We start from the raw sequence: 24,899 nt of genomic DNA, 5'->3' as shown, positions 1-24,899 counted from the left end.
ATTTTAAACACAATTAGGCGAATTCAAACTATTCACCTTTTCAAATAGCCGTTAAAACATGGGATAATGATTCAAAAAGATCATTTACCTTTTAAACAGAATTAGGCGAAATAAAACTATTCACCACTTCAATCACCCATTTAAACAAGGAAAAATGATTCAAAAAGATTATTTACAATTCAAACACAATTAGGCTAATTCAAACTATTCACCACCTCAATCAGCCGTTAAAACATGGGACAATGATTCAAAAAGATTATTAACATTTTATAAACAATAAGGCGAATTCAAACTATTCACCACTTCAATCAGCCTTTAAAACATTGGATAATGATTCAAAAAGATTATTTACATTTCAAACACTATTAGGCGAATTCAAACTATTCACCACTTCAATCAGCCGGTAAAACATGGGACAATGATTCAAAAAGATTATTTACATTTCAAACACAATTAGGCTAATTCAAACTATTCACTACTTCAATCAGCCGTTAAAACATGGGACAATGATTAAAAAATACTATTTACATTTCAAACACAATTAGGCTAATTCATACTATTCAGCACTTAAATCAGCCGTTAAAACATAGGATAATGATTCAAAAAGATTATTTACATTTCAAACACAATTAGGCGAATTTAAACTATTCACCTTTCAAAATTGTCTGTTGGTTTCCATGGGTGGACGTTTAATATGCAATGACACCATGTTGTGGTAACTGTAGTAGGTTTGAACAACATCCACATCCATTTGTAAGTTACCATGGAGATATACATGGTCAATAAGAGTATTTCCATCTGTTGTTGGATGGGAAACTACTTGCGTAAATCCTTGTTGTGTCATAAACTGTTCGATAGAGGAATTTTTCTTCAAAATATCTTGATTGAAATCCCCTAAAACTATTGTTGAAGTATTAATATTTTCCTGTGGTACAGAAATTATCACTTTATACAGTTCATCAAGAAACTCCGCTGTTGGGTAGGTCTCCGGTCTATATACTAGAACTAAATTGGTATTGAGCTCCTTAATGTATGTCACACAACATTCCATGTTTACCGAGTCAATTTCTAGTGGACAACATTGTTGACCATTTGCTATATAAACTCCTACACCACCATGTTCTTTATGTTTGAGTTGATTAAAGATATTTTTCTTTGATGTATATGAAGAAAATCTGTCTTTATGATAAAGGTTAAAACCTTCCAACGATGGAACGACATGTTTCTTTTCCAGCCATGTTTCGGTCATACAAACAATGTTTGCAGTTGAAATGTCACAATTTGCTCTGAGGTCATTAATGTGAGGGATTAATCCCTGTATATTATGAAGGATGATTACTATGTCATTAATTTTGGTAGTTCGGTTGTCAACTGCCAAAAATTTTGGCATTTCTTTAAGAGCCTTACCGATCTGCTCATTACAATACACGTTTTTTTCATCAAAATCTCTAATGATTAAACCCGACATAGATGTAACACGGCTAAGAGCTACATAGGACATACCAGCAGCAAAGATGTTTTTTAAAGACACAACAGCTGTATTTGTTGTTAAACCTTGAACCTTATGAATGGTACACGCCCAAGCAAGTTGGAGTGGAAACTGATACCTTACTGCATTTTTTTTTAGATTTTCCTCAAACATGTTTATCCTAATAGCCTGGTGTTTAGATCTAGATGGTGTTAGATCGTGGCCAATTTTTTCTTTGTCAAAAAGTACCATGACACCCTGTGGCATAGAAGATCCCGGTTTTGAAGGTAAAATGTCTGTTACAGTTCCCATAGCTCCATTCACTAAACCGGATGTCACGTCAACGTTTCTGAGGAGCATTACTCTGGCTTTTGGTCCTATGGTTAAATGAGCTGGTAGAAAATCATGGGATGTTTCATATGGTATTTCTGTTTGTGTGAGTTTTCCTGTCTGAGGATGTTTATCATAATCCTGTGCATCAAGGCTATGAGTGATTTCACAAACTTGGTCGATAATTTGGTTATTGTGTGAATCAACCTCTTTGTTGGTTCCAAAAATGTGAAGAGTTTCAGGTGGTAGCGTATGCTGTTCACATAATTTCAAAATGGCTAAATCCTCTGGCGGTATGTGCTGACTTTTTTTTTTAACGCGCAAGCGGTTAAGTATATGGGCAAAGACCGAATCGTCTTTTTGGCGCATGATCTGTTCAAGTTCTACTAGGGAGAAGTTGGAATTCCAAAGTGGAAAAAAACTTTCAGGTCTAAGATCATAGAGACATTTCTGTTTAACAGGAGGTAACTGGTAAAAGTCTCCAACAGCAATTACACAAACATTGCCAAAACTTGCATTTCCGCTCTGTTTGATTTGTCGCAATCTCTCACTTATGTACACAAGGAGACGTTGACCAACCATAGAAATCTCATCAATTATAAGAATCCTCAGATTCTGCAGCATAGAACGTAGTTTGTTCAGTGCATCATCTCTCAAGTAGACGTATGGTAGTGGTAGAGACTTTGATAGCGAAAACGCCTGATGTAGTGTTGTCCCTCCAATATTAAAGGCTGCGGTCGCTGTGGGAGCAGTAAGAAGCACAACTGTATCGTCAGGATTATCTAAATGAGGAGACAAAATTTTTGTTATTTCATAATGCAAGCACTTAATTAAATGACTCTTGCCTGTTCCAGCACCACCATTTATAAAGACCCTGAATGGTTCAGGATTCTTACCGTTCACTGTATCTAAACACCACTGTCTGATTACATAGAATACATTCTTTTGTTCCTTGTTAAGTTGTTGCATTAATATTTTGATTTGTGGACCAGGAATAGGGATTTGTCTAATTTCAATACCTTGACCGTGGTTGTTTTTTCTGCATGTAATATCCAATTCAGGTATTTCGATGCTGTCTTCTTCGTTCAACTCATGCCTCTCCAATTTTCCTTCTAAACGTTCTACTTCTGCCTCTGGAGCTATTAGAGCCCATGCATCTTCTTGTACGCCTTCAGCCATTAACATTTCCTGTGCTTCATCCAAGGCTTCTGCACTTTTTTCAAACATCCGTCTGTTTTCATCAACGATAGAACACACTTTTTTTGGATTTGTTTCCAATTGTAATAAAACAGCACCATTCAAATACATTTCCTCATATGTTTGAAATTGCGAAGGTTTGAGTTGGCCTTCTATTCTGTGGGGCAAAAACAGTTGAAGTATAGATTGGAAATGTAATTCAGGGTATTTTTCTAATGAAAACCTTGCGTATTTAATAATGGCTGAATCTGTTCTGGAATGTTTTTGAATGTATCCCAAATTGTTTTTAAGCTGATAGGCCAGAGACTTTTCAGGATTTTTAGGTATTTGGGACGAAGAAAGAACACGGTATTCAGAGCAAAATGAGGCGTAACAGACATTTTCAAACAAAACTTGATCCGGTCTTGCTTTATATCTGTCATATAAAGACGGCATCCAAATGTTATCATCAAGTTGTGCAGCTTTCAGTTTTATCACGTTTAATGGGAGACTCATTTTAATTTGGTTGTCGCCAACAGGAACAAACTGCACCTTTCTTGAACTTTCTTTCAAATGTAAGCCACACACTCTATACACTGCTTCTTGTGCACTTACTTCCCGTTGTCTAAAGTAGGCCCCTCCAATCTGCTTCATTGCTTGCTGTGCATCGCAGTTGCCTTCTGCTGCTTCCTTGCTTGCATTTTCTAAAACCACTCCCATCTCTCTCTCAGCTTTTGAAATGTATGATATAATGTACATCACACATGAGTAAGCATCTGTTATGAACTGTAAGTCCATATTGGCATTCCAGCAACGTAGAAGATCTGGATTATACTGGTTTGTCCATATATCAGATGGTGTACGTTTTAGTGTGACGCTACTCCTCTTGCTGAGAATGTTAGATGCCTCCTCGAACTCTTTTTGGGTTATTCCAACAGCAGCAAACAATTGTTGAGTTGTAATGTTTGGTAAATGATCAGCATTTATAAATGTCCAAAGCTTGTGTAAAACCGATTGAGCATAATCTTTCATATATTGTGGAGATTTTTTTATAGATGGATCTGCCAGACTATGAGTTCTTGATATGAATGTTTTTTCTGATGGTGGGCGAGGAAAATTGAATCTACAAGTTGTGCTCTTTTTCTTGCAAGATTTAGAATGGTTTTTGCTATGCTGCTGGACACTGCTAACAATTTCGTATAGTTCTGGATCAACTTTTTCATCTGGCATTTGACAACTTACAAATTTGTCAACGAAGTCACATACAGTCTGGTCCTCATCCTCATCGAGGAGTGGTGCATCATCAATCCAGAAAAGACAGTGAGCATGAGGAGAGCCACGTTGTTGGAATTCTATTCTATGGAAATGATCCTTGACTTTGCCAATATAATTACGTTTTATTATGATTTCCGTTAAAAAGGTGTGGAACCTATGGTCAAACATTACTGCATTCATCACAGGGTTGTTCCTCAATATTTCACATTTAGCTGTCCAGTCAAGATCTTCCAATGACTGATTAATTTTCTGTTGTTCCATTAGTAAGTTAAGAACTTCTGTCCATCTCATATCAGCTGCTGAAAATGTGGCAAACCATGTTGGAATTCCAATCTGACGAATGGTGGCTAAAAGATCTTTTAACGCAGTCTGCCAATATGGTGGTGTACCTCTAATGGGAGTCAAAAATTTATAACCCTGATCTGTAGTCAACAGATTTTTAAGTTGGGTTTTATCTGTTAACACACTAGCTGTTATTGCATTGCCTGCTCTATCTTTACCAGTACCCTTGCGAAGCGCAATTGAAACTTTGGAAATAACTTGCTCCAACTCTGAGAGATACTGCGCATAAAATATGTAGGATGAATCGGATGAAAATCTATCATCACTACTCATGAGTCTTGCGTGAAAGTACCTCGACCTAGTCAAGTGAACATGTCTTTTGTAATCAAATGAGCCGAAGCATCCGTCAGGAAACTGGACAGGAAAAGACATTGCCTCGTTGCCTTTCTCCTGCATCATGCTCACAGGTGTACAACCTTCTCCTGGAGCGACACAAAAAATGTCGTCAAAATGCTGATCCAACATCTCCTGTCCTATATCTACAGGTTGTAGGCACGTGTCATGAGGAAAACCTCGGTCTTTGATATTCTCATCTTCCTCATCATGTTGAGCTGTTTTGTCTTCTTCCTGTAGCATTTTAGTATGACCGTCACCAACTTTCTCTGGCAAAGTGATATCTTGAAAATCAGATGAAATGTCATTGTGCCATGTTAGATTCAATGATGTGTCCTTGTAGTATGGATTGTTGTTCTTTAAAAAATGCAAAGCTTTGTAAATACTTGTGGTATTGACAAATTCATATTGACAATAACCTGTATATGACTGCTTTCTTTTAAGTTTGCATCGTATAAGATGTGTATCATCATCACCCAGAGGAAGAACATTTACAGTCTTTTGTATATCTGTTGGTATTGATACACATGGACCAACTATTCCTCTCTGGTTTCCTTTTGGTAATTGCACTAACTTCATGAACGGTATCCTGAGAGCAATGAGCTGTTTTTCTAATTTGTTCAAGGATTTAAGTTCATCTGGAACAGTTTGAAGCTGTAAACCATTTGCATACGCATCTGCAGGAATCTGACCCTTAAGTAGGTGACGATGGCATGTATAGCATATCCATAAGGTGTGGTTAATAGTCTTACATTTAATTTGACATGCAGATGTACAAGTAGATTTGAATTGAAAATTCAAACACTGATTTGCCACTGTTGCACTCGTTTTTTGTTTTTCATATTTGTCTTGCTCCGTTTTAATCACCTGTTTTCGAAATTTATATTTGATACACACACAACAAATGTATGTTGGTCCATCCCTTACTTGCATCTTAAACCATGCTGCGATTTTGTTTGAACCCTTTCTTCGTCTCTGTTCCAGAAGTAAAGCTTTCTTTTCCCTATACCTTAAATTGAGTCGATACAGTTCACGTTGCCTTTGCTTCAATTTTTCTCTGTATAGTACATTCTTTCTATATCTCAAAAGGTTTAAAGCTTTCACTTTAAGTTGAAAGTCTTTATCACTTGCATATTTTTCAGTTATGTACTTTTTATGGGCCTGTTGAAATGGGATGTTTTCCTTGTATTTGTTTTTCATGTAAGCTTTCTGTGCTTGCTGAAATTGCATGTTTGTTTTGTATTTGTTTCTCATGTAGTCTTTTTGTGCTTGCTTGAATTTAATGTCCGATCTGTATTTGCTTTTCATTGAATCTTTCATTGCTTTTTGATAGGTGGTATTTTTATAACGTTCTTTGCTGACTTTTTTCTTCTTTTCTCTGTACGTAATATTTTTTTTATATAATTTCTGGTAACGTGAAGTAGATGGTTTCGCAATATCACTCATAGATTCATCTGTAAGTTTGAGAGCTGATCTTTCCTTTCTCTTCCTCTCTTTATCTTTATTTCTTTGAGTTCTGGAATGTGGATTACGTTTTTTTCTTTTGGAACGTTTTTTGTTGTCTTCCATTTTTCCCCTAATAAAGACCTTCACAGCTTTGTAATGTGTTGCTGTTCTTGATGTAAAATGCTGAATGCAGTTTCTATACGAGTATTAAATATTTTATTGTCAAATAACAAACTGTATTCGATATGAATACAACATCGGTATCAATTACATAGTTGTTAAATTGTATAAACGCTACCTGTCTTTCAAACAAAGTTCAATGTAGAAATTGAAATATATGGAAACTTGTATTTATAGACGCTACCTGTTTTTTCAAACAAGTTCGATGCATAAATTTCAAATATATGAAGTTCAAGATTTAATAGACTTGACAGGTATTTGGATCTATTTGGGATGAAAAAGGTTTACCTATTTTCATTCTCAATTTTAACAATAAATACACACGAATGTGTTAAAATAAGAATGAAGGCTGAATATCTGTACTTCTGAAAGCTTGTCGTTTTCTCGTTACGAGTTGACGGATTTGGTGTATGGTTTCAGGTCTGGAACAAATCAAAACTTTCTAAATTTGCGATTAACTGTTTGATTTTTTATTTATTTTAACTATGCCATGCGTGTTAAGAACTAGAATAATCAACAATGATAATATAGTTTGGATTAGTTTAAAAAATCATCCAGGATAAAGAGCTGGAAATGTGCAATTCTATTGAAAATGAGGGTTTATTGCACATGGACACAAATAAAGCCTAACTACAGGCAACTTTCAAAACTCTCAAAGTCTTGTTGAAATTTCTTGAAACACTACATGCAGAGAGCATAACATTTTTGATACACGAGATGCTAGATTTAATATACTAAATATAGATCGGACGTGGCTGTGTATTTACACATCCTGCAGAATGATTGATTGAATGCTGTTTGCTCTCATACGGCAGATGTTTGCTTATTGACAATTGCAAATTGATCATGCTTGTGTTAAATGAGAAATAACTCAAATAACTGACATATAATTTTAAATACTATTATACATATAGGCAGCATTGAATTTAGTTTACACGAGATACTTTACTAAATGTACTTCATTCACCGAGCTAGACTGTGTATTTAAACATTTCACAGAATTATTGACTTATTAAATTGCTGTGTCTTTATCACCAATGGTAAGTATTTCGTGCATGTTCAAGCGGAGAATAAAGAACATATATACTGTATAAGACATTTATAGTATTGAATGTCATTTTCTCGTCTTGTGATTCAATTTCAATTGAAAATGAGGGCATATTGCACATGGACAGTTATTAGGGTTTACCAGAGGCCCCTCATAAATCCATGTAAGGGTTGTGGCACTAGTATTTGACATGAAGATAGGATTTATTAAATTTAGATTCATTGAGATGCCAGATGTAATGTTTTACTGGAATATAGATCGGACGTTGCTGTGTATTTACACATCCTGCAGAATGATTGATTGAATGCGGTTTGGCTTAACACGCCGGTTGTATGTACTTTGATTAACGGCCATCACAAGTATCAGTTTTCTTCCCGCCAGTGGTAAGTATTTAATATGAAAAAAGAAGATGTGGTTTGATTGCCAATGAGACAACTACCCTCAAAGACCACAATGACACAATCATTTACAACTATAGGTCACCGTTCGGCCTTCAACAATAAGGAAAGCACATACCGCATAATCAGCTATAAAATGCCCCGATAAGACATGTAAAGCAATTCAAACGAGAAAACTAACGGCCTTATTTATGTTAAAAAAATGAACGAAAACAAATATGTAACACTTAAACAAACGACAATCACTGAATTTCAGGCTCCTGACTTTTGGACAGGCACATACATAGATAATGAGACGGGGTTAAACATGTTAGTTGGATCCCAACCTCACCTAACCTAGGACAGTGGTATAACAGTACAACATAAGAACAAACTATAAAAATCAGTTGAAAAAGGCTTAACTCATCAGATAGACAAAAAATATAAGAGGACGTGGCCGGGTACTTATACATCGCTACACAAAAAGACACAACAAACAGATGTGAGAGTAGAGTACTTGCAGTTAACTGACAGATAGTTCAAAGCCACTAACACCTAAGAAAAAAATCCTGCCTCTAAGACTAAACAGTCAATCTGTACACATCCAACATACAATGGATTTTATATATGTTTAAGTTGAGAACTGATGAACATTGAAAATAAAATATAATTCTTTCAATAAAGGCGAACCAGGATTAATATTTGATAATTTGATCGAAAAACGTTTGCTTTTGTGGATATGATATAGAATGCTATTTTTTCTCGTCACAAGATGCAAACAGCCTGCAATGTGTGCTTGTAATGAAAATGAGGGTATAACCACATGAATGTTTAATACTACAACCTACAGACACTTGGAAACCATTTACAGGGTTGTTGATTGGATTAAGTTTATTATAATATGTACTAACTGAGGAAAACTGCGTATTTTAACATCTCACATAATGATTCATTGATTGATTGATGTGTCTCTATCGCCAGTTATTTAATGTACTTCTGGCATATAGATCGGACGTGGCTGTGTATTTACACATCCTGCAGAATGATTGATTGAATGCGGTTTGATTTAATACGTCGGTTGTATGTACTTTGATGACCGACAGAGGAAGTATATCATGTTCATTGCAGATGAGAAGAAAACAACAATAAATGATAAAGACATGTTATTAAATAGTATTTCACGAGATGCATTATTAAATGTACTACTTAGCACGAGGAAGACTGGGTATTTTGACATGCAGATGAGATTAAATTTGGTTTATTCAATGTACTACTCTTACCGACCAAGAATGCGTATTTTAACATCGGACAGACGGATTGATCGATTGGTGTGTCCTAATGGCCAGTGGTAAGTAGCCATATACGTGTATGTACAAGTGGAAAACAAAGGAACAATACAAAGAAAAGGTACGTTTTTCAATAAGGGTGAACCAAGATATAGAACTGATAATTCAATCAGAATTATCATGCTATATTGGGCAATGGTATAATGTAGTACCCCATTCTCTCGTTTTGTGATACAAACACCTTGTATTTACAGTCCACTTGCAAACCCCTCGAAGGGTTGTTGCAAAGTTTTTTGACATGCAGATAGGTTTGAATTACTAATGTATGCTTTATTGGACGCTGTTAAAATCAAACGAAAAGACTATAATAATATTGCATGTCATTTTCTCGTCTTGTGATGCAAACAGCTTGCAATTAGTATTTCTATTGAAAATGAGGTGATATTGCACATGGACAGTTATTAAGACTTACTATAGGCCTCTTGAAAACCCCTCGAAGGGTTGTTGCAAAGTTTTTTGACATGCAGATAGGTTTGAATTACGAAAGTATGCTTTATTGGACACTATGGTGTGTTAATACTATAGAAGTTTCATTCAATATGGACCGCTTTCCTTTTTTTAACATTTTTTTCCTGTTTCCATGGTAACGGCAGCCATTTAAAAAAAATTCCAACTTCATACTCCTGCTGAATATTGTTCTCCTCATAATACTATACCAACATACAGTATTTCAAGTCAGTAACCTTAACTTAACAATAATGTTCTGGAATGATCCAAGAAAATGCATTCCCCTCAAAATATTCCAAGGAGACCCCCCAGCCGAAATAAATATATGCCATGTTGAAGTGGACATGGGTGTGCAAATACCATAGAAATTTCATTCAAGTGGACATGGGTCTGTTAATATTTCTGGAACGTTTCATACATTTTTGAAGAATTTTTAAAATTTTGCTTTTTTTGAACAGTTTCCATGGCAACAGCAGACATCCTGGAAATAGAAATATGCCATGTTTAAGTGGACATGGGTCTGTTAATATTTCTGGAACGTTTCATACATTTTTGAAGAATTTTCAAAATTTTGCTTTTTTTGAACAGTTTCCATGGCAACATTTGTAAATTCCAATGTCATACTGCTGCTATGTATTGTGCTTACCATAATATAATACCATTATATTACATTTAATGGCCGTAGATTTCCTTTAACACTAATGTTCTAGAATGTTCCATTACATTTTTACATTCTCTCTGTTTCCATGACAACGGCAGCCATGTTGGATATGCCAACCATCGACTGCACTTCTGCACATGGCCATTAACATTTTGGTATAGTTCCATAACAATTGGTCCATCCAATTCTCAGAAATAGTGTGGACAAAAAAGTGTGGAATAATAATAATAAAAAAAAGAATCGTACAATAACAATATGTCACCCGACCTTAGTCAGGGTGACATAACTAGATTTGTAATTGCTAGCAATAACGGATGGCACCCTCTTCCCCCCATTGCCAGGCGAGCGGCAGCCATTTTGGAAATTCCAAAGTCAAAGAGTGCATCTACACTTGCAAATTATCATTTTTGCAAAATTTCATTGAGTTTGGAGCATTTTGAAATTTTGGACAATTTTGCTGTTTCCATGGTTACGGCGGCCATTTTGGAAATTCCAACTTCAAAATGCAACTCCGCACATGCCAGTCACTATTCTTGTAAAGTTTCATCCAGTTTGCAGTACTTAATTTTTTTTGGAAATTTTGAACATTTGTGCTGCAACCATGGTTACGGTAGATAATTCCAAAATTCTAAAAGCGTACATCTCATTGCCACATGTCATGTTATATATCAATACAGTTTCATTTACTTTGGTGCACTACTCTCTGAGAAAATGCTGATTTTATGCATTTTTCCATAGGGTCAATGCAAAACTTGGCCCCTGTTTCCATGACAACGGCGGCCATTTTGAACTATCCAAATATTGTCTTGACACCTTGGCATACTGGAGAACATTTTCATAAAGTTTCATCCAGTTGGATCTTATAACGAAAGAGTTCGAATTTTTGATATTTTAGCTGTTTCCATGGTAACGGCAGCCATTTTGAAAATTCCAAAGTCAAACTGGCAATCAGCACATGCCAGTTAACATTCCTGTGGAGTTTCTTCCAGTTTGGAACACTTTGATTTTTTTCGCATTTGTGCTGTTTCCATGGAAACGGCGGCCATCTTTTACCATTCCATAGCAAGGTGCACAACTTCAAATGGGGTTCCTCATTATAGTTGAGTTCCATAAACATTGGTCCGTTCAATTCTGAGAACTCGCGCGGACAAAATGTGTGGAAGAAAAATAAAAATAATAAGAAAAAAAAGAAACGATGAATAACAATATGTCACCCCAACTCCGTTGAGGGTGCCATAATAATAACTAGATTTGTAATTGCTAGCAATAACGGATGGCACCCTCGTCCCCCCATTGCCAGGCGAGCGGCAGCCATTTTGAAAATTTCAAAGTCAAAGAGTGTATCTACACATGCAAGTCATCATTTTTGTAAAATTTCATTAGGTTTGGAGCATTTTGAAATTTTTGACAATTTTGCTGTTTCCATGGTTACGGCAGCCATTTTGGAAATTCCAACTTCAAAATGCAACTCCGCATATGTCAGTTACTATTCGTGTAAAGTTTCATCCAGTTTGCAGCATTTTGATTTTTTTGGAAATTTTGAACATTTGTGCTGCAACCATGGTTACAGTAGATAATTCCAAAATTCTAAAAGCGTACATCTCATTGGCACATGTCATGTTATATATCAATGCAGTTTCATTGACTTTGGTGCACTACTCTCTGAGAATAGGCTGATTTTATGCATTTTTCCATAGGGTCAATGCAAAACTTGGCCCCAGTTTCCATGACAACGGCAGCCATTTTGAACTATCCATATATTGTCTTGACATCTTGGCATACCGGAGAACATTTTCATAAAGTTTCATCCAGTTGGATGTTATAAGGAAAGAGTTAGAATTTTTGATATTTTAGCTGTTTCCATGGTAACGGCAGCCATTTTGAAAATTCCAAAGTCAAACTGGAAATCAGCACATGCCAGTTAACATTCCTGTGGAGTTTCTTCCAGTTTGGACCACTTTGATTTTTTTCGCATTTGTGCTGTTTCCATGGAAACGGCGGCCATCTTTTACCATTCCATAGCAAGGTGCACAACTTCAAATGGGGGTCCTCATTATGTTATAGTTCCAACAATATTGGATCACTCAATTCTTAGAAACACGATGGACAAAATGTGTGGAAGAATAATAAAAATAATAAGAAAAAAAAGAAACGTAGAATAACAATATGTCACCCCAACTCCGTTGAGGGTGCCATAATAACTAGATTTGCCATTGCAAGCAATAGCGGATGGCACCCTTCCCCTATTGCCAGGTGAGCGGCAGCCATTTTGAAAATTCCAAAGTCAAAGATTGCATCTACAGATGTGTATTAACATTGTTGTAACGTTTCATTAATTTTGGAGCATTTTGAAATTTTTGAAATTTTTGCTATTTCCATGGTAACGGTTACCATTTCTTAAATTCCAAAGACATGTGCCACTTCGGGACATGCCATGTTACATATCTATAAAGTTTCATTGGGATTGATGCTATATTCTTCAAGAAAATGCATCTTTAATGTATTTTCCCATAGGGCCAATGTTAAACTTTCGCCCTGTTTCCATGACAATGGCGGCCATTTTGGAATTTTCTTATATTGTCACAACATCTAGGCATACCAAGGAACATTACCACTAAGTTTCATCCAGGTAGGTCTTATAATGAAAGATATAAAATTTGCATTTTTTTTCACATTTGATCAGTTTCCATGGCAACGGCGGCCATTTTTTACCATTCCAATGTCTCTTGCACAACTTGACATGGCGGTTCATATTATGGTATAGTTCCATCAACATTGGTCTGACCAATTCTGAGAAATAGTATGGACAAAATGTGTGGAAGAATAAAAATAATAATAACTAGATTTGTAATTGCTAGCAATAACGGATGGCACCCTCGTTCCCCCATTGCCAGGCGAGCGGCAGCCATTTTGGAAATTCCAAAGTCAAAGAGTGCATTTACACCTGCAAGTTATCATTTTTGCAAAATTTCATTAAGTTTGGAGCATTTTGAAATTTTGACATTTTTGCTGTTTCCATGGTTACGGCGGCCATTTTGAAAATTCCAACTTCAAAAGTCAACTCTGCTTATGCCAGTGACCATTCCTGTAAAGTTTCCTCCAGTTTGCAGCATTTTTATTTTTTTTGAAGTTTTTGACCTTTTTGCAATGTTTCCATGGTAACGCCAGACATTTTAGAAATTCCAACGCCAAACTCCACATCTACCAATGTTGCTCATCTTTATTATGAAGTTTCAAAAAATTTGGAGCATTTTGATATTTTTGAAATTTTTGGTGTTGTTTCCATGGCAACATAGTAGTTCCAATGATTTCCAAAATCATACCAAAATCAGCATATAGTGGGCACCTACATTGTATTAAAATATAATGATTCTAAGTTTAAGCATAACGTATTAATTCACCAAATCCAAAATCTAGATTTTTTCACAATTGTGCAGTTTCCATGGAAACGGCGGCCATATTTTACCATTCCATAGCAAGGTGCACAACTTCACATGGGGGTCTTCATTATAGTAGAGTTCCATCAACATTGGTCCATTGGATTCCAAGAACTCGCGCGGACAAAATTTTGTTGCAAGAAAAAAAATAAAAATAATAAGAAAAAAAAGAAACGTAGAATAACAATACGTCACCCCAACTCCGTTGAGGGTGCCATAATAAAAAGAAACTAGATTTGCCATTGCAAGCAATAGCGGATGGCACCCTGCTCATATTGCCACTTAACTGCAGCCATTTTCAAAAGTTTAAACAGTTAATGCACATTACGAATTAACAACACGTCTGTCTGTAAATGTTTCTGGAAGTTTAGGGCATGTATCTAATTTCACATCTTTGCACTATTTTGAAAAATCAAAAGTCCAACAATAGTTCGTCACATCCCATTCAATATCAATTGTAAAATGAGTACACTATCATTATTAACCTCTATCTGTTAAAAAGAGAAATACGCATTCACTTGTTTATGCATACGCTTAATCATACTAAAAAAAGGGGGACAGAGGTAATAAAAACATTATGTAAAAATAAAAACATTATGTAAATCAAAGGTAACTACAAAGAAATATTAGCCTAAAGAACATTGTAAAGAAAATACAAAGGTAATCAACAACATTATTTACATAAATGCTGAGTACGAACAGATCCACCGGGCACTGAACGAAGTAAAGACGCTGGAAAATATTTTCAAAAATGATATTTACATTTCAAACCTTGATTTGGTAAAGAGAAGAATTCATTTATGTGTTGAAGCAGTCGTTAAATCATGATAAAATATAGGTCACAGAAAAGAAAAACATTATTAACATCAAAGGTAAGTACGAATATAGTGGTTTCGTACTGAACATGGTAAAAAACAGAAGGAAATCATTATTTACATGAAAGGTAAGTACAAATATAGTGGTTTCGTACTGAACATGGTAAAAAACAAAAGGAAATCATTATTTACATGACAGGTAAGTACGAATATAGTAGTTTCGTACGGAACGTGGTAAAACATTAGGAAATCATTATTTACATGAAAGGTAAGTACGAATGTAGTGGTTTTGTACTGAACATGGTAAAAAACAGAAGGAAATCATCATTTACATGAAAGGTAAGTACGAGTATAGTGGTTTCGTACGGAACATGGTAAAAACATCAGGAAATCATTATTTACATCAAAGCTGAGTACGAAGAGATCCAACAGGCACTGAACGCAGTGCGTTGGAAAATAGTTCAAAAATGATATTTACATCTCAAATCTTAAGTTGGTAAATGAACAATTCATTTATGTGTCAAAGCAGTCGTTCAAACATGGTAAAATATAGCCAACAGAAAAGAAAAACACTATTTACATCAACGGTAAGTACAAATATAGTGGTTTTGTACGGAACATAATAAAAACATTAGGAAACCATTTTTTACATCCCGCACCTCATTTTGATTAAGGGAACTTTGTATTAACTGTTTTTGTACCAGTTAAAACATGGTAAATTATGAACAAAAGAAATCAAAAACATTATTTACATCAAAGGTGAGTACGAAGAGATCTACTGGGTACTGAACACAGTGAAGAAGTTGGAAAATAATTACAAAAACGATATCTACATTTCAAACATTAATTTGGTAAAAAGAACAATTCATTTATGTGTTTAAGCAGTCGTTAAAACATGTTAAAATATAGCAAACAGAAAAGAAAAATCACTATTTACATCAAGGGTAATTACGAATATAATGGTTTCGTACGGAACATGGTAAAAACAGAAGGAAATCATTATTTACATCCCGATCCTCATTTTGTTTAAGGGAACAATGTGTTAAGTGTTCTTGTAGGCCTTTAAACAAGGTAAAAAATGAACAAAAGAAATCAAAAATATTATTTACATCAAAGCTGAGTACGAAGATATCAACCGGGCATTATACGCAGTGAAGACGTTGAAAATAGTTTCAAACCTTGTTTTGGTAAAGGGAACAATTCATTTATGTGTTAAAGCAGTCGGTAAAAAATGGTAAAATATAGCCAACAGAAAAGAAAATCATTATTTACATGAAAGGTAAGTACGAATATAGTGGTTTCGTACTGAACATGGTAAAAAACAGAAGGAAATTATTATTTACATGAAAGGTAAGTACGAATATAGTGGTTTCGTATGGAACATGGTAAAAAACATCAGGAAATCATTATTGACATCAAAGCGTTAAATAATTTCAAAAATGATATTTACATTTTAAACCTTGATTTGGTAAAGAGAACAATTCATTTATGTGTTGAAGCAGTCGTTAAATCATGTTAAAATATAGGTCACAGAAAAGAAAAACATTATTTACATCAAAGGTAAGTAGGAATATAGTGGTTTCGTACGAAACATGGTAAAAAAATTAGGAACTCATTATTAACATCAAAGGTAAGGAGGAATATTATGGTTTCGTACGGAATATGTTAATAATATGAGGAAATCATTATTTACATGAAAGGTAAGTACGAATATGGTGGTTTCGTACTAAATATGGTAAAAACGTTAGGAAATCATTATTTACATCAAAGGCGAGTACGAATATAGTGGTTTCGTACTGAACATGATAAAAACATCAAGAAATCATTATCTACATCAAAGGTAAGAACGAATATGGTGGTTTCGTACTAAATATGGTAAAAACGTTAGGAAATCATTATTTACATCAAAGGTGAGTACGAATATAGTGGTTTCGTACTGAACATGATAAAAACATCAAGAAATCATTATCTACATCAAAGGTAAGAACGAATATGGTGGTTTCGTACTAAATATGGTAAAAACGTTAGGAAATCATTATTTACATCAAAGGTGAGTACAAATATAGTGGTTTCGTACTGAACATGATAAAAACATTAGGAAATCATTATTTACATCAAAGGTGAGTACGAATATAGTGGTTTCGTACTGAACATGATAAAAACATTAGGAAATCATTATTTACATCAAAGGTAAGTACGAATGTAGTGGTTTCGTACGGAACATGTTAAGAAATTTTAGTACATCATTATTTACATGAAAGGTAAGTACGCATATAGTGGTTTCGTAAGGAACATTGTAAAAAACATCAGGAAATCATTATTTACATCAAAGGTAAGTACGAATATAGCGGTTTCGTATGGAATATGGTAAAAAAATTAGGAACTCATTATTAACATCAAAGGTAAGGAGGAATATTATGGTTTCGTACGGAATATGTTAATAATATGAGGAAATCATTATTTACATGAAAGGTAAGTACGAATATGGTGGTTTCGTACTAAATATGGTAAAAACGTTAGGAAATCATTATTTACATCAAAGGCGAGTACGAATATAGTGGTTTCGTACTGAACATGATAAAAACATCAAGAAATCATTATCTACATCAAAGGTAAGAACGAATATGGTGGTTTCGTACTAAATATGGTAAAAACGTTAGGAAATCATTATTTACATCAAAGGTGAGTACGAATATAGTGGTTTCGTACTGAACATGATAAAAACATTAGGAAATCATTATTTACATCAAAGGTGAGTACGAATATAGTGGTTTCGTACTGAACATGATAAATACATTAGGAAATCATTATTTACATCAAAGGTAAGTACGAATGTAGTGGTTTCGTACGGAACATGTTAAGAAATTTTAGTACATCATTATTTACATGAAAGGTAAGTACGCATATAGTGGTTTCGTAAGGAACATTGTAAAAAACATCAGGAAATCATTATTTACATCAAAGGTAAGTACGAATATAGTGGTTTCGTATGGAATATGGTAAAAAAATTAGGAACTCATTATTAACATCAAAGGTAAGGAGGAATATTATGGTCTCGTACGGAATATGTTAATAATATGAGGAAATCATTATTTACATGAAAGGTAAGTACGAATATGGTGGTTTCGTAAGGAACATTGTAAAAAACATCAGGAAATCATTATCTACATCAAAGGTAAGAACGAATATGGTGGTTTCGTACTAAATATGCTAAAAACGTTAGGAACTCATTATTTACATCAAAGGTGAGTACGAATATAGTGGTTTCGTACGGAACATGGTAAAAACATTAGGAACTCATTATTTACATCCCGCAACTCATTTTTTAAAGGGAACAATGTATTAACTGTTCTTGTACCCGTTAAAACTGATCAACAATAGCCAACAGAAAAGAAAAACTTTATTTACATCAAAGGTAAGTACGAATTTAGTGGTTTCGTACTGAACATGGTAAAAACATTAGGAAGCCTTGGTTAAATATGGACAAGGGAATGGAAACACAATATTTTCATATTCAAATGGTTTACACAGTTGGCAATTTAATATTCAATGACACCATATTGTGGTAACTGTAGTAGGTCTGAATTATTTCCGCAGAAATCTGTAAATTGCCATGGAGGTAGACATGGTCAATAAGGGTATCACCGTCTGTTGTAGGATGGGAAACAATTTGTGAGAATCCTTGTTTTGCCATAAACTGTTCAATAGATGATTTTGTCTTCAGAACATCCTGGTTAAAATCCCCCAAAACTATTGTTGAAGTATTTTCATTTTCCTGTGGTAGAGAAATAAGTACTTCATATAATTCATCTAGAAACAGAGAGGAAGGGTAAGTTTCTGTTCTATAAATAAGGACTAAATTGGTATTTATCTCCTTGATGAATATCACTATACATTCCATGTTCGCTGAATCAAGTGTAATCGGACAACACTGTTGATCGTTTCCGATGTAAATTCCGACACCTCCGTGTGTTTTGCGTTTTAGTTGCTTGAAAACTTTTTTCTTTGATGGATATGATGAAAATCTGTTCTTATGCAAAAAGTTAAAACCTTTTAAGCATGGCACTGTTTCATTTTTCAGCCATGTTTCTGTCAAACAAACAAAGTTTGCAGACAAAATGTCTGAATTTGATCTGATATCATTAATATGTGGGATTAACCCTTGAATGTTGTGAAGGATTATTACCATATTATTTTGCTGTATGGGTTTGTCTTTAACTGTTAAGTACAGAGGCATTTGTTTGAGAGCCTTACATATTTGCTCGTTACAGTAGATGTTTTTTTCATCAAAATCTTTGATGGTTAGTCCTACCATTGATGTCACACGACTAAGAGCAACATAGGACATACCTGGAGCAAATATGTTCTTGAGAGACACAACAGCTGAATCAGTAGTTAAACCCTGCACTTTATGAATGGTGCAGCCCCAAGCCAATCGGAGTGGAAACTGAAACCTGACAGCTTTCTGGGGAAGGTTTTCCTCAAACTTGGTAATCATGATAGCCTGATGTTTAGATCTTGATGATGTTTTATCTTGGCAAATTCTCTTATTGTCAAAAAGTACCATGACTCCTTGGGGCATAGACAACCCTTGTTTTGGTGGTAAAACTTCAGTTACAGTTCCCATTGCTCCATTTACTAAACCGCATGTCACGTCAACATTTCTGATGAGCATTACCCTAGCCTGCTGCCCTACAATCAAATGCGCTGGTAGGTAATCATGTGATGTATCATATGGCTGTTCTTTTAGTGCGAGTCTTCCTGTTTGAGGATGTTTATCGTAATCCTGTGCACATATAGTTTGAGTAATTTTACAAACTTCTTCAATAAGTTGGTTATTGTGTGATTCAACCTCCTTATTAGTTCCAAAAATGTGGAGTGTTTCAGGTGGGTTAGTATGCTGTTCACATGATTTTAAGAAGGATTTGTCTTGTAGCGATAAAAGTTGATCTTTTCTTTTTACTCGCAAGCGGTTCAATAAGTGGGCAAAAACCGAATCGTCTTTTTGACGCATGACCTGTTTAAGCTCTACTAAGGAAAAGTTGGAACTCCAAAGTGGAAAGGAGCTTTCAGGTCTTAAATCATATAGACATTTCTGTTTAACCGGTGGTAACTGGTAAAAGTCTCCCACTGCGATTACACAAATATTCCCAAAAAGTGCATTTCCGCTCTGTTTGATTTGTCTCAATCTTTCATTTATATACAAGAGTGATCGCTGACCAACCATTGAGATTTCATCAATTATCAAAATGCTGAGATGTTGCAGCTTTGAACGAAGTTTGTTAACTGAGTCCTCTCTCAGGTAGATGTACGGAAATGGTAGAGCTGGTGGCAGTGAAAAAGCTTGATGTAGTGTAGTGCCTCCAATATTAAAGGCGGCAGTTGCTGTGGGAGCAGTTAAAAGGACAACTATATCATCAGGATTATCGGAATAAGGGGATAATATTTTAGTCATTTCATAAAACAAGCACTTAATTAAGTGACTCTTTCCTGTTCCCGCACCTCCATTAATAAAGACTCTGAATGGTTCAGGGTTTTTGTCATTCACCTTGTCTATACACCATTGCCTTATTCTGTAAAACACGTCTTTTTGTTCTCTATTAAGTTGCTGCATGAAAGTTCTTATTTGTGGAGTAGGCCATATGGTTTGCCTTATTTCAATATCATTGCCTTGTTGATTTGTTTTGGTTGCAATGTCTAATTCAGGAATTTCAACACTGTCTTCTTCATTTATCTCTTTGTTGTCCTCTTGTGCTTCTAATCGTTCTGCCTCTGTTTCAGGAGCAATCAGAGCCCATGCATCTTCCTGGGGTCCATCAGCTAGTAACATTTCTTCTGCTTCTTCCAAAGCTTCAGCATTTTTTTCAAACATCTGTCTGTTCGCATCAACAATGGATTTAACATTTTGCAGTTCTGTTTCTGGGGGTATCAAAACCGCTCCATTTAAATACATTTCTTCATATGTCTTAAACTGCAGTGGTTTTAATTGACCTTCTGTTCTGTGAGGTAGAAACAGCTGAAGATTAGACTGAAAATACAATTCAGGGTATTTTTCTGATGAAATCTTGGATATTTAATAACTGCCGCATCAGTCCTGGATCGTTTTTTGATGGAACCAAAATCATTTTGTAACTTAAAAACTTGAGATTTTTTAGGGTTCTTAGGTATTTGGGATGCAGGAAGAACATAGTATTCAGAACAAAATGATGCATAACAGACTTTTTCAAAAACAATTTCAGCTGGTCTTGCTTTATATCTGTCATATAAAGACGGCATCCAAATATTGTTGTCGTCAAGTTGGTTAGCTTTCTTTTTTATAACATTCAATGGAAGACTCATTTTAATAGGATTGTCACCGACAGGAACAAACTGCACCTTCCTAGAACATTCTTTAAGATGAAGACCACACACTCGGTAAACAGCTTCCTGTGAACTGACTTCACGTTGTCTAAAGTAGGCTCCCCCAATCTTTTTCATTGCCTGCTGTGCATCACAATTACCTTCAGCTGCTTCCTTGCTTGCATTTTGCAAAACCACTCCCATCTCCCTCTCTGCTTTGGAAATATATGAAATGATATACACCACACATGCATAAACATCTGTGATGAATTGTATATCCATGTTCGCATTCCAACAACGCAGGAGATCAGGATTATACTGGTTTATCCACACGTCAGATGGAGAACGTTGCAAAGTAACACTGTTCCTCTTGGTGAGAATATTTGAAGCATCCTCAAACTCCTTTTGCGTGATTCCAGCAGCTTGGAACAAATTTTGAGTTGTAATATTTTCCAAATGCTCATCTTGTAAAACAGTCCAAAGTTGATTTAAAACAGATTTAGCAAAATCTTTAATTTGTTGGGGAGACTTTTTTATGGATGGATCTGCTAGGCTTTTACGTCTCGAGATAAAAGTTTTTTCTGAAGGGGGTCGAGGAAAATTAAATCTACAAGTGGTTCCCTTTTTGTGACAAGATTTAGAGTGGCTTTTACTATGCTGCTGAACACTGCTTACCATTGCATGGAGCTCTGGGTCTACTGTTTTATCTGGTAATTGACAACTGACATATTGATCTACAAAATCACACACTGTCTGGTCATCATCCTGATCAACCACTGGTGCATCCTCAATCCAAAAAAGACAGTGGGCATGAGGAGATCCACGTTGTTGAAATTCTATTCTGTGGAAATGGTCTTTTACATTTCCAATTATTCTACGTTTAATGATAATATCTTTCAGGAAGGTGTGAAACCTGTGGTCAAACATGACAGCGTTCATGACGGGATTGTTCCTCAAAACCTCGGATTTACCAGTCCAATCGAGATCTTCCAACGACTGCGCACATTTTTGTTGCTCTAAAAGTAGTTGTAGAACTTCTGTCCATCTCATATCAGCAGCTGAGAATGTGGCGAACCACGTAGGAATCCCAAGCTGACGAACTGTTGCCAAGAGATCCTTTAATGCAGTCTGCCAATATGGAGGTGTTCCTCGAATGGGAGTCATAAATTTATAACCTTGATCGGTACTCAATAGACTTTTCAGCTGGTTTCTGTCCGTCAACATGCTTGCTGTTATAGCATTACCTGTCGAATCCTTTCCAGTACTCTTCCGAAGCGCTATAGACACTTTGGAGATAACTTGCTCCAATTCTGAGAGGTACTGTGCATAGAATATATATGACGAATCACTGGAAAATCTCCTGTCACCACTAAGGAGTCTAGCATGAAAGTACCTTGATCTTGTGAGGTGAACCTGTCTTTTACTATCATATGACCCAAAAGATCCCTCAGGAAACTGTGCCGGAAAAGACATCGCCTCATTGCCTTCTTCCTGCATCATGCTTACAGGTGTACTACCTTCACCTGGTGCAACACAAAAAATGTCGTCAAAGTGTTGATCCAATATCTCCTGACCTATATCTACAGGTTGTAGACAGGTGTCTGATGGAAAACCTCTGTCTTTGACATTCTGATCTTCTTCATCTTGTGGATCTTCACCACTCGGTTGTGTTTTTACGTCCTGTCTTTCTAAAATATCAGGACTATCTTCATGATCTGTCTCGGCCATTGTTAAATCTTCAAATTCTGGAGAAAATTCGTCAAGCCATGTTTGATTTAACACAGTGTCCTTGTAATATGGGTTGCATTCTTTTAAACAATCCAGAGCTTTGCATATTTTTTTGGTACTGATAAACGCATACTGACTGTAACCTATGTATGCTTGTTTTCTTTTAAGTTTACACCGTACAAGCTGTGTTTCATCATCAGAACGAGGAAGTATAGTAACTGTCTTCTGAATATCTGTTGGTATGGAAACACAGGGGCCAATTATGCCTCTTTGGTTTCCTTTTGGCAGTTGGACAAGTTTCATGAACGGTATTCGTTGAGAAATTAGCTGTTTCTCTAATGAATTCAGATATTTCAATTCTTCTGGAATAGGCGTTAGCTCTAAGCCATTTGCTCTTGCGTCTGCTGGAACTTCACTCTTAATGAGATGACGATGGCAAGTGTAACAAATCCATAGTTTGTGGTTTATGGTTTCACATTTAATTGGACAATCAGCTGTACAAGTGGATTTGAATTCAAAAGAGATACACTGATTCGCCACTGCTGCACTTTTTTTGCCCTTCTTTAAATATTTTTCCGTGTCCAATTGAACAACTTGCTTTCTGAACTTTAACTTGATACACACAGAGCAAATGTATATCGGACCATCTCGTACTTGTTGTCTAAACCATTCAGCTATATCATTTTCAGTGTTTGAACGTCTCGCTTGTACTAAAGAAATTTTCTTTTCTCTATATTGTAACTCCCGTCTGTATAGTTCAAGCTGCCTCTTCTTGCACTTCTCTCTGACTAATACATTCTGTCTATATCTGAGAAGGTTTAGTGCCTTAACTTTATGTTTAAAGTCAATGTCAGTAGCATACCTTTCAGCTTTGGCCTTTTTAATGGCTGATTTGAATTGATAGTTCAATCTGTATTTGTTCCTACTGTACTCCTTCTGTGATTGTTGAAATGACATGTTGAACTGGTATCTGTTCTTAATGTAATCTTTACGTGCTTTTTGAAATGGAATGCTTGAATGGTATTTCTCATTAATTCTATCTTTATGTTCTTGTTGAAATAGCTTGTTTGACTTGTACTTGTTCTTCATATAATCCTTCTGTGCTTGTTTAAAGTGACTGTTCGATTTGTATTTATTCTTAATAAAATCTTTTCGCGACTCTTTAAATTGGGTATTGGATTTATACTTTTTCTTTAAAGCAAGCTTCTTAGCTGCTTTATACGATACATTACTGTTGTATTTGTCTCTGCTATATGCCAATTTCTTTTCTCTATACGTTGAACTGGTTTTATATAGAGTTTGAACTCGGGTAGCTGAGATTTTCTCGGGATCATCTTTCAATTGTTTTTGAAATGCTCTCTGATTTCTTTTGCGCTCTTTGTCTTTATCTCTTTTGGATCTAGTACTAGAACTAGTCCTACCCTTCTTCTTTTTCACAGGTAATTTGGTGTCACCCATCAGATAATCTGACGGAAGATTGAAATCACGAATAACAGAGCAATGGTATCGTGTTTCGTTCAAAAGACCTAAAACAGCTTTTTGCAATTTGAAATTATCTACGCGTTGATCATGTGATTCCATGATAAAATATTGTGTTCATAGAAATCAAAATTCACATTTGCTTTGATAAATGTAGCTCAAATTATATCTTAAATGACGCTGCTAACTTGATCTAAAGTATAGTGTGAAATGGCTGTAACTTCTCTGAAACGTAAATTAAAATGGCGGTAAAGTTTTAAGAAAAAATGTTAGGCAAATAAATTGTATGACTTTCAAGATTTACAGTTCATTAACAGTTCTGGTGACTCCCAATCGGTATCGGGACCTTTCGCCCTAATAACATGTTCGCCCTAGGTCCGTTCGCTCTGAGTTCGTTCGCTCATAGAGTCCGTTCGCCCTACTATAAAAATATTAATAGTCAAGGCATTGAAGTTGAATAAACTCATTCAGATATTTCTATGGTATATATAGCATGTATCTTGAAATTTATGGAAACATTGAAATATTTAAAAGTGTATGGCTTGTTTATGATCATTAATTGTTCAATTACAAAATAATTCGGATCTTTTGATGGATTAATAATAAAAACAAACGTTTTGTTTTTATAAAATATTCAGTTTTAAATTAATAAAAAAAATGAAGTTCGAACGG

General features: G+C 35.3%; 2 protein-coding genes across 2 annotated transcripts; both read right to left on the bottom strand.

Moving 5' to 3' along the window:
* Positions 1-655: 655 nt before the first annotated feature.
* Positions 656-6,493, bottom strand: LOC139500560 (uncharacterized). The gene has a single exon (XM_071289308.1). The coding sequence runs from the start codon at positions 6,491-6,493 to the stop codon at positions 656-658; it is 5,838 nt and encodes a 1,945-aa protein (XP_071145409.1).
* Positions 6,494-20,663: 14,170 nt separating this feature from the next.
* LOC139500559 (uncharacterized) lies at positions 20,664-24,329 on the bottom strand. The gene has a single exon (XM_071289307.1). The coding sequence runs from the start codon at positions 24,327-24,329 to the stop codon at positions 20,664-20,666; it is 3,666 nt and encodes a 1,221-aa protein (XP_071145408.1).
* Positions 24,330-24,899: the final 570 nt, after the last annotated feature.

The sequence above is a fragment of the Mytilus edulis genome, chromosome 13 (genome assembly GCF_963676685.1).
Source record: "Mytilus edulis chromosome 13, xbMytEdul2.2, whole genome shotgun sequence".
Classification (NCBI taxonomy): Eukaryota; Metazoa; Mollusca; class Bivalvia; order Mytilida; family Mytilidae; genus Mytilus; species Mytilus edulis.
This window is presented reverse-complemented; position numbering and strand designations above follow the sequence as displayed.